Here is a 12,208-nt window from a genome sequence, read left to right as displayed (position 1 = left end):
CTCTCTTATGTACTCCTCTTATGTACTCTCTTATATACTCTCTTTCTTATGTACTCTCTTATGTACCCTCTTATGTACTCTCTTATGTACTCTTTTATATACTCTCTTATGTACTCTCTTATGTACCCTCTTATGTACCCTCTTATGTACTCGTTAATGTACTCTCTTATGTACTCTCTTATGTACTCCTCTTATGTACTCTCTTATATACTCTCTTTCTTATGTACTCTCTTATGTACCCTCTTATGTACTCGTTAATGTACTCTCTTATGTACTCTCTTATATACTCTCTTATGTACCCTCTTATGTACTCGTTAATGTACTCTCTTATGTACTCTCTTATATACTCTCTTATGTACTCTCTTATGTACCCTCTTATGTACTCTCTTATGTACTCTTTTATGTACCCTCTTATGTACTCGTTAATGTACTCTCTTATGTACTCTCTTATATACTCTCTTATGTACTCTCTTATGTACTCTCTTATGTACTCTTTTATGTACTCTCTTATGTACCCTCTTATGTACTCTCTTATGTACTCTCTTATGTACTCTCTTATGTACTCTTTTATGAACTCTCTTATGTACCCTCTTATGTACTTTCTTTCTTATGTACCCTCTTATGTACTCTCTTATATACTCTCTTATGTACTCTTTTATGTACTCTCTTATGTACCCTCTTATGTACTCTCTTATGTACTCGTTAATGTACTCTCTTATGTACTCTCTTATATACTCTCTTATGTACCCTCTTATGTACTCGTTAATGTACTCTCTTATGTACTCTCTTATATACTCTCTTATGTACTCTCTTATGTACCCTCTTATGTACTCTCTTATGTACTCTTTTATGTACCCTCTTATGTACTCGTTAATGTACTCTCTTATGTACTCTCTTATATACTCTCTTATGTACTCTCTTATGTACTCTCTTATGTACTCTTTTATGTACTCTCTTATGTACCCTCTTATGTACTCTCTTATGTACTCTCTTATGTACTCTCTTATGTACTCTTTTATGTACTCTCTTATGTACCCTCTTATGTACTTTCTTTCTTATGTACCCTCTTATGTACTCTCTTATATACTCTCTTATGTACTCTTTTATGTACTCTCTTATGTACCCTCTTATGTACTCTCTTATGTACCCTCTTATGTACTTTCTTATATACTCTCTTATGTACTCTCTTATGTACTCGTTAATGTACTCTCTTATATACCTCTTATATACCCTCTTATGTACCCTCTTATGTACCCTCTTATGTACTCTCTTATATACTTTCTTTCTTATGTACTCTTTTATGTACTCTCTTATGTACTCCTCTTATGTACTCCTCTTATGTACTCTCTTATGTACTCCTCTTATGTACTCTCTTATGTACTCCTTTTATGTACTCCTCTTATGTACTTTCTTACATACTCCTCTTATGTACTCTCTTATCTACTCTCTTATGTACTCCTCTTATGTACCTTTCTTATGTACCCTCTAATGTACTCTCTTATATACTCTCTTTCTTATGTACCCTCTTATGTACTCTCTTATGTACTCCTCTTATGTACTCCTCTTATGTACTCTCTTATGTACTCCTCTTATGTACTCTCTTATGTACTCCTTTTATGTACTCCTCTTATGTACTTTCTTACATACTCCTCTTATGTACTCTCTTATCTACTCTCTTATGTACTCCTCTTATGTTGTCTCTTATATACTCTCTTATCTACTCTCGTATATACTCTCTTATCTACTCGCTTATATACTCTTTTATGTACTCCTCTTATTTACTCTACTTATGTCCCTCTTATAAACACAAAAAGTTTTTGAACAGTAGAGAAACTATAGGACCTTTTGTTTCGAACCACGTGCAGTGGTCTTTACACTTCCAGCGATATACAAGAGTTTGTATGTTTTTTTGCTAGAGGTAGAATGCATCTTTCTCAAGAAGCTATATGCCAATTTGAAATTATTTCAGTGTTAGATAGTCTATTTATTGAAGAAAGCTATAAGCTACTTTTTAACTGCGTGTGAGGAGTGAGCAGGTTTTTTTAGGAAGCTAGTCTACACCCTATACTGATGATATGTACGGTAGACTGCACATCAGTGGTAACTGTCATGCACCTTAACTCTATAGTAATAAGTACGATTTTCCTATAAAACTTTTACAACTGACCTGAAGTTGACGGTACAAAGAGGGAAGATTTGATTATTTGTTTGAATCAAATAGGCTTTGGAACTTAAAGATAAAGATACTTTATTTTGTAAAACATGGTACAAAGCATAGGTGTTATAAGTAGTATCAACTCATGTTTTGCCTTATGATGGCGTACAAAATTTCAAATGGTTCTTAAGCTAGCTTAAGATATTAAAATTGACTCTATATATAAAAAAAAAAAACAATATTAAAATATGTAAGTAATTAAAGAAAAGACTCAAAATAAAAACAATCACTAAAGAGAATTTAAAATATAAAATATGTGTGTATCACTCACTTAAAAATTCTTGCATGCTATAGTAGCACTTATTTATTAAATACCTTTTAAGATTTTTTTTAAACATTGTATCTGGCATTTGTTTTATTGCTTTGGGTACTTTGTTATATATTTTGGGCGCCAAACAGAAAATACTTTTTCATCCCACCATCTCGGAAAGGGTATTTTTACTCTTTGATATCTGAGCGCAAAAGCCCATTTTATCCTCTAGAGCGGCAAAGTGATTTGAATTTAGAACGTCATGTGGACTGAGTTTGTGAATTCGGCTGTGTTCCGAAATTAAACTCAGTATACTGCCTAGTGTTAATGACCTCACGAATCAATGCCTTATTGTACGGAGTGCTACGGTGATACAAGTTGACGTAATGTCCTGAGCACTAGCTTCGGAACACAGCCCGTCATCAACATTTTTGAATTCAGAAAACCTTGGTACTTTTTTTCTTAATTTGCGTTGCGCGCGCTAATTTCTTTTTACGTCATATTGTTTAAAAGTGAAAACATATTCAAATATTAAAATGAGTGATTTTAGTGACGACGACGACATATATTTGACGCCGACAGAATTGATCGAAACTGTAAATAATGTACAGATGACCTTTCTCCCTCAACAATCACGCGAGAAGTATTTGAAACAATATGAAATGTTCAATACATGGCGAATAGCTAAAGGTGCCAAAACATTTTCAGAAAACGTTTTGCTTGCATATTTTGTTGAATTATATAAGACGAGGAAATCTAGCACACTATGGAGTACTTACTCAATGCTAAAAGCAACGATTAAGATGAAAAAAGATATTAATATCGAAACATATACTAAGTTAATGGCATTTTTAAAAAGAGCCTCATCTGGTCATCAACCAAAAAAATCGAAAGTTTTCACAGCATCCGAAATAGAAAAGTTTGTTAACAATGCACCAGATTCCATGTATTTGGCGGCAAAAGTAAGTGTACATTCAGTAGGTATTATTATTAATGTAGTTGGCATAAGCATGCATGCATATTAATGTAATTAATTTTCATTATCTACTACTTAAATACTCTATTCTTTACAGGTTGTTCTTATTATTGGCATAAACGGAGCATGTAGAACAAATGAACTAACACTGCTTAATGTCACAAATATTGAGAAACATTCGGATGAATTGTTATTGATACACTTAACGAATACAAAGACCAAAAGAGACCGCAACTTCGTCATTCGCAAGGAGTGCGCAGCGATTGTAGAGAAATACAAAGCTTTACGCCCTCTTAACACTCCAACCAATCGATTTTTTCTACAATATCGCAACGGAAAGTGTGTTCGACAGCCTATGGGTTCTAATAAAATTGGCAGTATCCCACGAGAAATAGCGACATTTCTCGAACTCCCAGAACCTCAACTGTACACGGGTCATTGTTTCCGACGAACTTCAGCCACACTTTTGGCCGATTCAGGAGCTGATCTTCTGTCTCTTAAGCGTCATGGAGGCTGGAAGTCTAATGCGGTAGTAGAAGGATATATAGAGGATTCTATCGAAAATAAGTCTAAAATATGTAAAGGCATCGTGGGAGCCATTACACTGAACAAGCCTTTGTCAGATCCTTGGACTGGCCCTTCCACATCAACAATGAGCCGGTACGAAACATCTAGCCTTCGCCCTCTCTCGCCAACATTTACGCCAAAGGAATCTAATGAATCTGTAGAAATATTAAGTGATACAGATAACTTACCAAAAAACAATAATAATAATACACAAGTCTCTACCACCAACATTACAGTACCGAACAAAAACAAAAATATTACACTCCACATAACTAACTGTAACAACGTTACATTCATCATCATCATCATCATCATCAGCCTATCGCAGTCCACTGCTGGACATAGGCCTCTCCAAGTGCACGCCACTGAGATCTATTTTCGGCTTCTCGCATCCAGCTCCTGCCAGCCGTCTTGCGCAAGTCATCACTCCACCGTGCCTGAGGACGTCCTACACTACGTTTGCCGAGGCGTGGTCTCCACTCTAGAACTCATTTACCCCAACGGTTATCGGTTCTTCGGCTAATATGGCCAGCCCACTGCCACTTCAGCTTGCTGATTCGGTAGGCTATGTCGATGACCTTGGTTCTCTGACGGATTACCTCATTTCTGATGCGATCCCTCAGAGAAACGCCGAGCATAGCTCTTTCCATAGCCCGCTGAGCGACTTTGAACTTGTGGACCAGCCGTACCGTCAGTGTCCACGTTTCGGCTCCGTAAGTCATGACAGGTAGGACGCACTGATTGAAGACTTTTGTCTTTAGGCACTGTGGGATCGACGATGTTAGGACTCGACGTAGCTTCCCAAATGCAGCCCAACCCAACTGAATTCTCCTATTCACCTCGTCCTCAAAGTTGTTTCTACCTAACTGCAATGTCTGCCCGAGGTATACATATTTCCGAACAACTTCGAGAACGGCGCCGTGTATCGCAATCGGTTCCGGTAGAACATGTTCATTGAACATGACCTTGGTTTTGTCCAAGTTCATCCGTAGGCCGATGCGTAGAGAAGATTCAGCCAGGTCGTTCAGCATCTGTTGTAGGTCCTGCAGCGTTTCCGCCATGATGACGATATCGTCAGCAAATCTCAAGTGAGAGATGTGTTCTCCATTGATGTTGATGCCGCGTCCTTTCCAGTTCAGCGTCTTGAACATATCCTCCATTGCATTAGTGAACAGTTTCGGGGAAATAACATCCCCTTGTCTCACTCCTCGATGCAACGGTATGGGCCTTGTTTGCTGATTCTGTACTTGGACGGACATTGTAGCGGCTTCGTAAAGACATCTCATCACTTGGATGTATCGCCAATCTACTTGACAACGCTGCAGGGACTCCAGAACAGACCAGATTTCAACCGAGTCAAAGGCCTTCTCATAGTCCACAAATGCTAGACACAGGGGCTGATTATACTCTTCGGTCTTCTGTATAATCTGCCGCACTGTGTGGATGTGGTCTATGGTGCCATATCCGCTCCGAAACCCAGCCTGCTCCGGTGGTTGGAATTCGTCGAGTCTTCGCGCAAGTCGGTTCGTGATCACTCTTGAGAACAGCTTATATACGTGGCTTAGGAGGGAAATGGATCGATAGTTCTTCAGCTGGGTTTTGTCTCCCTTTTTGAAGAACAGGACGACAACACTCCTACTCCACGCCTCTGGAGTTCTCCCTTCAAACAGGACGGCATTAAAAAGCTTCTGGAGCTCCCCCAGTACGGGCTTACCTCCTGCTTTTAAAAGCTCTGTTGTAATGCCATCCTCGCCAGGGGCTTTTCCATTTTTGAGCTGTCTCAGAGCGATCTCGATTTCGCCACTGCTGACTTCTGGCAGGTCTTCGGTGAAATGAGATGCATGCGATGCGTATAACCGGCCATAGAAATTTTCCACTTCCGAAAGGACTGCCGGCACCGAAGAAACGACTTCTCCACTTGTTGTGGTCAGCTTCGTCAAGTGGCTTCTTCCAAGAGATTGTACGAACACCTTTGACCCCCGATTCAGCTCAATTGCTCTTTCAATGGCAAGAGTATTGGAGCACCGGAGGTCGCGTCGTACGTGCTTGTTGATCTCTTGGTTTAGAGCCCGCTTAGCTGACGAAGTGACAGGCGGGTTTTCACGTCGTTTCTTCATAAGCCCTAATGTCTCTTCCGAAAGCTTTGATTTCTTGCCCTTACGCTGCATGTTACAGAATCGCGAACCTTCCTCCCTGAGGATCCGAACCACATATTCATGGTTCTGGTTAACGTCTGTTGTGGTTTCCACGGCGGCAAATCGGTTCTCCAGATTTGACTGGAACGTTTCAGATCCTGTCATGGTTTGGAGCAGTGTTGGTCGGAGCCTGGCCTTCACCAGACGGAAACGTTCGGCCTTGAAGTTGATATTCAGAGAGCCTCGGACAAGTCGGTGATCGCTCCCGGTATTAAACCTATTGATCACGGAGACGTCTCTGAATATGTGCTTCTTGTTCGTCATGATGAAGTCAATCTCATTTTTAGTCATAGTGTCGGGGCTTTGCCACGTCCACTTCCTTTGGGGCTGCTTTTTGAAAAAGGAGTTCATCAAAAAGAGCCCCTCGCGTTCGAGGAAGTTGACGAGCATTTGCCCCCTATGATTCCTGCTTCCAAATCCATGGGATCCTACTGCCGATTCGCCGCAAATCTGTACTCCCACTTTAGCGTTAAAGTCCCCCATGACAACGGTGTAATGGGTCTTTGTAGTGAAGTGGAGGGCCCTTGATATATCATCAAACATATCCTCCACTTCATCGTCTGAATGTGTCGAGGTCGGTGCGTACACTTGCACTACCTTGAGGCTATACCTGTCGGTGAGCTTTATGATAAGGTACGCTACCCTGTTCGACACACTAGACACCTCCACAACGTTATCAGCTAGGGACTTATTTACCAGAAACCCAACGCCACCTTGGGATTGTTGGTCTCCCTCTCGGAAGTACATTAGGTGACCTGATTCGAGGGTTATGGTGTCCTCCCCCTCTCTTCGAACTTCACATAACCCTAATATATGCCACCTAATCTTCCCAAGTTCCACCTCGAGTTGCGCCAGATGCGAGTCAAGCCGCAGCGTGCGGCCGTTGTACGTCGCAAGAGTAAGTTGTGTTTGGTGGCCTCCCGTAACCCGGAGATTCTTCGCACCCCCTGTCCCGCCGTAACCACGGTCGCCACCGTGACCGGGAATAGCGGGACTGCCGGGAACTAGGGGCCGTGGCTTTTTCGTTCTGCACATTGAGGAATTTAGCCTACTGCTATCACGCTGGCCAGACGGGTTGATAGAGGGTTTTTTTCGAGTTTTCCTTCTCTCGCACGGTGTTCGGTGCATTTTTGACTCCATTAGTCGACTTCTACGACACCCACTGGAAGAAGGGGGTAGCGACACATGTATTCTTAAGCCGTCGCTACACGGCACGTTACATTCAATTTTTCTTAATTTCTAATCATCATTTGTTAAGATTAATAAATTAGCCTGTAGTATAATGTAGTAGTTAATACCCAAACTAAAATTAAATTATATTGATTGCAAACGTATTTTTATTCCTTCTTCTTCTCGTAGTTTTCACTGCTGGAGGTGAGCCGTCTACTCATTATATATTTTTTTGCATTTAGTCATTTCCTCGATGAGGTGGGATGAAAAGTTACGTGTTGCACTCGAGTGCAAAGATTTTTCACCTTGTGCTCATTTGATTCCCTCGCTATCGCTCAGGATTCTAATTTTTGAAACACTCGCTACGCTCGTGTTTCAAATTTAGAATCCTTCGCTTGCTCGGTCATCAAAATTGAGCCCGCGGTTAAAAAGCAACTTTGCACTCTTGTATAACAAATAACTATTATTCTTCAGGGTAGTTTTTGAACTTACTATACTGAGGCAATCATTTTTCCTGCGGTTACGAATTACAATGTCCGATTGTTTTTTAAAAATATATGGATTGGTCCGAACAAAATTTGCTACTTCGTATATGAAAAGTGATGGCAGAGTCAATATTTTGTGTTCGATGAAAAATGGTTTGCAGCTATCTGTGGTTTTTAACCCAAACATAGCTCTGATGCATCGTTTCTGTGACTTGAAAATGATTTCTCTATTTGTTGAATTTCCACAATATATAATTCCGAACCTGAGGACTGAACCAACAATACCGTGATAGGCCGTGCAGAGCGCTTCTTTAGTTATAACTCGAGAGAGTCTGTAGAGAGCATAGGATGAGGAGCTGATTCTCTTATTGAGGTCTTCTGTATGAGCTTTCCAGTTAAGACTTCTATCAATAATAATACCTAAAAATTTTGTAGTATCAGCTTTATTGATAGCTGTCCCTTGGTATGTGATGTTAATGTCTGGCGCAGCTGATTTTTGGCTGAAGTGCATTATTTTAGTCTTTTCTAGATTTATTTTTAAATTATTGTTATTTAGCCATTCTATTACTGATTTTACTGTATTATTTATTTCATTTTCATATGTGGTTTTGTTAATAGAATTTATAGTTATTGTACTGTCATCTGCAAACTTCTGAAGCGATTTGAATAATTCACTGTTAGGAAGCAAAACATGGGTTATATTTTATCTGGATGCGGGAAGAAGGTCGAAACACGGGAGAAATCGCGCGATAGCTAGTATACTGTATTCCTACTAATATGTGAAAATTATTCATAGTTTATTTGCATAGATAATTACATATTTACAATAAATAAAAAACGATCCTAGTAAAAAAACGACTTATACAAAGTGTACTAATCACATTAAAATATACTGGTTAATATGAATGTCGATTATACTACGCGCGGCGAATAATGATCCCTATGACAGTTCGTTAGCGCTTAACATTGTAGTGACGTCCTGTCACAACAAATCTTCTACAGGCCATTAAAAATTCGAAAAAATCGTAATTGTGTATATTTTTAAATAATAAAAATGAATATTAAGAAATTATTACGTAATAATCGGAAATAATGGAAAAAAACTCAATGCAAATGTACATGGTACGAGCTGCAAAAGTTACGTCGTCAAGCTGCTATTGAAAAAAGGGGCACATCGATAAACAAAATATCGATAATTTGTAGGAAAAAATTTACAAATGCTTTGAGTAAAAAAAAACAGTGTATTTGTATTTTATTTAATCAATCTGATCTGACATGACTGAATTAAAAATACGGTAGGTCTGTGGCCTCCTTTTAAATATTTTTCCATTAAGCTGGAAATTGTGAATTCTTTAAAATTAAATTCAAAAAGAATTCTGAACTCTTTAAATTATGCAATTTTAATAAAAAAAATGTGTCGTAAAATAAAATATAATAAGGCCGTTGAATGACCTGGCTGAATGACATGATCTTTGCCTGAACCACTGAATGGATTAGGTTTTTTTTTACAATTCACCATAGAATATCATAAAGTGTATGTGACAGGATTTAATGCAGGTACGACACATCCGATATATACATATGTATATTCCTCGCTCTAGAAGTAGGTGTAATGTAGGCATCACACAAAATAATTAAATAACAGCCTTACTTATAAACTTGAATTTAATATAAGTAATACTTAAGGGCTGTTTAAGAAAATTCTTACTTATAAACGTTGCTTAAGCATGTCTTAACTAACATTTAATCACTACTTAAAGTCTTAAGTTAAGTTAAAATGTTGCTTAGAAGGTGATTAGAGATTTTATAAGTAAGGGGGTAAAAGATCAAACTTGTTCTTATAATCTTACTTTATTACATTACACCGATTTTTTCATACAATAAATAACTCGCTGACATTACAAAAGCTTACATTTTACATACAGTTCAATAAAACTTTTAAAACGAAACGCGGGATTTGGTACAGTAAACACATTACAAACTTTTAGTCAGCCGACTGTCGGCCCGTAGAAGTTTTTTTTTTTTAGAAAATTGTGATTTTAATCAAAGTTTTTAGTCGGTCGGATACCGAACATAATATACCCGATCGTTGTAACGTATGCACTACCATTTGATTCATCTTCATACTGATTAATGAGCCCATATCAATTAATTAATATACAAAAAGTTTGTAGAGTGTGTGCGCTCTTGTTTGTATACAAAATACGAGAGATACTGATAACGCTTCTATACGCGTCTTGCCGCGCACTGAAGCGTCCTGCGTAGTAGCACAAAATAAATACCTATGTACAGTTGTGAAGGTACCTACCAATGTTCGTAAAAATGTCACTCACACACGCATGTGCATCGACGAGCTTTTACCGATGCTATCGGTGCTGTCAGTATTGAGTGTCGAGCATCGAGCACAGGCGTGTGTGAGTGACATTGTTACGAACATTAGCATGTAGCTCTGTTTAAGAGAATATTTAAACTGTGCTGGTAGTATGTGGTCCGTAAATCATGTCTGTATTTTAGACAGGTTTCCCGTGGTAATCAAAAACGTTGTTTACATTTGGCAAGATGATTATATGTCCAGGTAGGGGGCGTCCGTAGAAAACTTTCATACCAGCGCTCTGAAAATAAATTGTAAATTAATATTAGTGTCTTCTCTTTAACTGTAGGTCCCGGCTGTAATTGAACATCCTTGGCAGTCGTTACGAATAGTCAGAAGCCAGTACCAAAGGGTTTCCTGGGTTTCCCGGGTAACTGGGTTGAGGAGGTCAGATAGGCAGCCGCTCATCGTTAAACACTGGTTCTCGACCCCAACATAGTCGGGAAAAGTCTCGGGAAATGGAAGACTACTTACAGTTGGCATATGCTTGAATTCAGTCATTATTGTGTTATGAGAAGACACCCTTTTCCCACCATTAAATACTTCCTCGCCTTGTCTGGATGGTGGAGTTCTGCCATGGATCAGTTTTGCGTTAATTTCTCTGCAATTTTGATAATCTAAGAAAATGTAGTTACTAGTCTCTATGTCGAGGAATGGAGAAATAAAGTATAGGTCGTAGGTTGAAAAAAAAATGAAAGGCGAATCTCAGACTAGCTTGAAAGACCAGCCAAAATAAATTTCTCAATTTATTTTCTTTCTTTAAAAAATCAACATCATAGGTACTAACGTGCATTTTACACGGAAAATCCGCCAGTGTCAAAAGGTGTTAGAACACCCTCACACTGCAAACTTTTAGTTGGCCGAAAGTTTGTTTGGGCCCATCAATCAGTATATTAAATATGAAGATAGATGATAGTAGGTACATTACAAAGATCAGGTAATAAGCCGGTATCAGACCGACTGAAAACTTTGATAGGAATCAAGATTGTCTTTAAAAAAGTATTTGCCAATCATCGGGTCAGCTGTCGGTCGATTGTTTAGTTTTAAGTTATTAATACTGTGCATCTGACTTACGGTATAGATCCATATTCATTGTGGTCCTCGTTAGATTGAGCTTCATCCTTCTTTCTATGTTGGTACACATACTTCCAAGTATATGGCTGCAAATCCTTGGGATTGTAGCGAAAGAGTTCGTATGCTTCGACGTCAGCTTGAGAAAATCTATAAAAATAATGTCTTCGTTGTAATTTGGGTGCTATGAGACAAAACGTCATGTACAGTAGGCTAAAAATCAGCACGTTTTGTGAAGGCTAAGTTTCCAACGTACAGCCCCATAAACGCCTGCAATTCACCACTCAATATTTGTTTTCGCTGTGAACAAGAAATGGTGGAACAAACTCACAAATAAATTAGTATTTGATAGAATGATTAAGCACTTAAAGGAAAGATCTGTTGTAATTTTGTATTCAATAACATTTTTAAGCCTTTGAGAAAACTCTACCTCTATATCTAGCTAGGTGGTTAAACTTGTCCCACCGTTTAAGAAGATCTATCTTTAAGCTCATATTTTATTCAAATAGTCTATGCCTGTTTGTTCCATTGTACTCTTAGGCTCCAAAACTTCTGAACCGATTTAAAAAATTCTTTCACTGAAAAATACACTCTTCCCGAGTCACATCAGGGCTCACGCTAGCAGGTGAATTTGCCATGGGTCGCCGTTATCGAAATTGATGAGGAGGACTATATAAGTATATATTTTAACCCAGTACGGACAGTAGTTCCCATGGTACGAGGGTGAAACCGTGGGAAATCGGATATTAGCAAATATACTCACAAATTGACCAATGTGACAAACACAAAAATATTTAGAAAAGCGTTGTAACGACCCATGATGTTACCAAAACGATGTCTTTTGTAAGAATGTATAATATACACCCTTATTCCTTGTTTATATACTGAAATTCCTATAAAAATGCTAA

At 38.6% G+C, this 12,208-nt stretch overlaps 2 protein-coding genes across 2 annotated transcripts; one reads left to right on the top strand and one right to left on the bottom strand.

Moving 5' to 3' along the window:
• The first annotated feature begins 2,650 nt into the window (after nucleotides 1-2,650).
• Nucleotides 2,651-7,533, top strand: LOC124643001. The gene is made up of 3 exons (XM_047181835.1): nucleotides 2,651-3,427; nucleotides 3,539-4,299; nucleotides 7,424-7,533. The coding sequence occupies exons 1-3, from the start codon at nucleotides 3,002-3,004 to the stop codon at nucleotides 7,437-7,439; spliced, it is 1,203 nt and encodes a 400-aa protein (XP_047037791.1). The 5' UTR covers nucleotides 2,651-3,001; the 3' UTR covers nucleotides 7,440-7,533.
• Nucleotides 7,534-9,693: 2,160 nt separating this feature from the next.
• Nucleotides 9,694-11,959, bottom strand: LOC124643014. The gene is made up of 3 exons (XM_047181851.1): nucleotides 11,304-11,959; nucleotides 10,704-10,830; nucleotides 9,694-10,470 (listed from the first exon to the last, which is right to left on the bottom strand). The coding sequence occupies exons 1-3, from the start codon at nucleotides 11,501-11,503 to the stop codon at nucleotides 10,369-10,371; spliced, it is 429 nt and encodes a 142-aa protein (XP_047037807.1). The 5' UTR covers nucleotides 11,504-11,959; the 3' UTR covers nucleotides 9,694-10,368.
• Between the last annotated feature and the right edge of the window lie 249 nt (nucleotides 11,960-12,208).

Source organism: Helicoverpa zea, chromosome 26, assembly GCF_022581195.2.
Source record: "Helicoverpa zea isolate HzStark_Cry1AcR chromosome 26, ilHelZeax1.1, whole genome shotgun sequence".
Taxonomy (NCBI): Eukaryota; Metazoa; Arthropoda; class Insecta; order Lepidoptera; family Noctuidae; genus Helicoverpa; species Helicoverpa zea.
The sequence above is the reverse complement of the archived record's forward strand: the minus strand, read 5'-3'. Positions and strand labels throughout refer to the sequence as shown.

Coding starts and splice junctions, on each gene's coding strand:
- LOC124643001 (XM_047181835.1), top strand. CDS start 3,002: ATGAGTGATTTTAGTGACGACGACGACATATATTTGACGCCGACAGAA. Junction 3,428..3,538: donor CCATGTATTTGGCGGCAAAA/GTAAGTGTACAT, acceptor TATTCTTTACAG/GTTGTTCTTATTATTGGCAT.
- LOC124643014 (XM_047181851.1), bottom strand. CDS start 11,503: ATGACGTTTTGTCTCATAGCACCCAAATTACAACGAAGACATTATTTT. Junction 10,831..11,303: donor AATGAATATGGATCTATACC/GTAAGTCAGATG, acceptor TCAAAATTGCAG/AGAAATTAACGCAAAACTGA. Junction 10,471..10,703: donor AATTCAAGCATATGCCAACT/GTAAGTAGTCTT, acceptor ATTTATTTTCAG/AGCGCTGGTATGAAAGTTTT.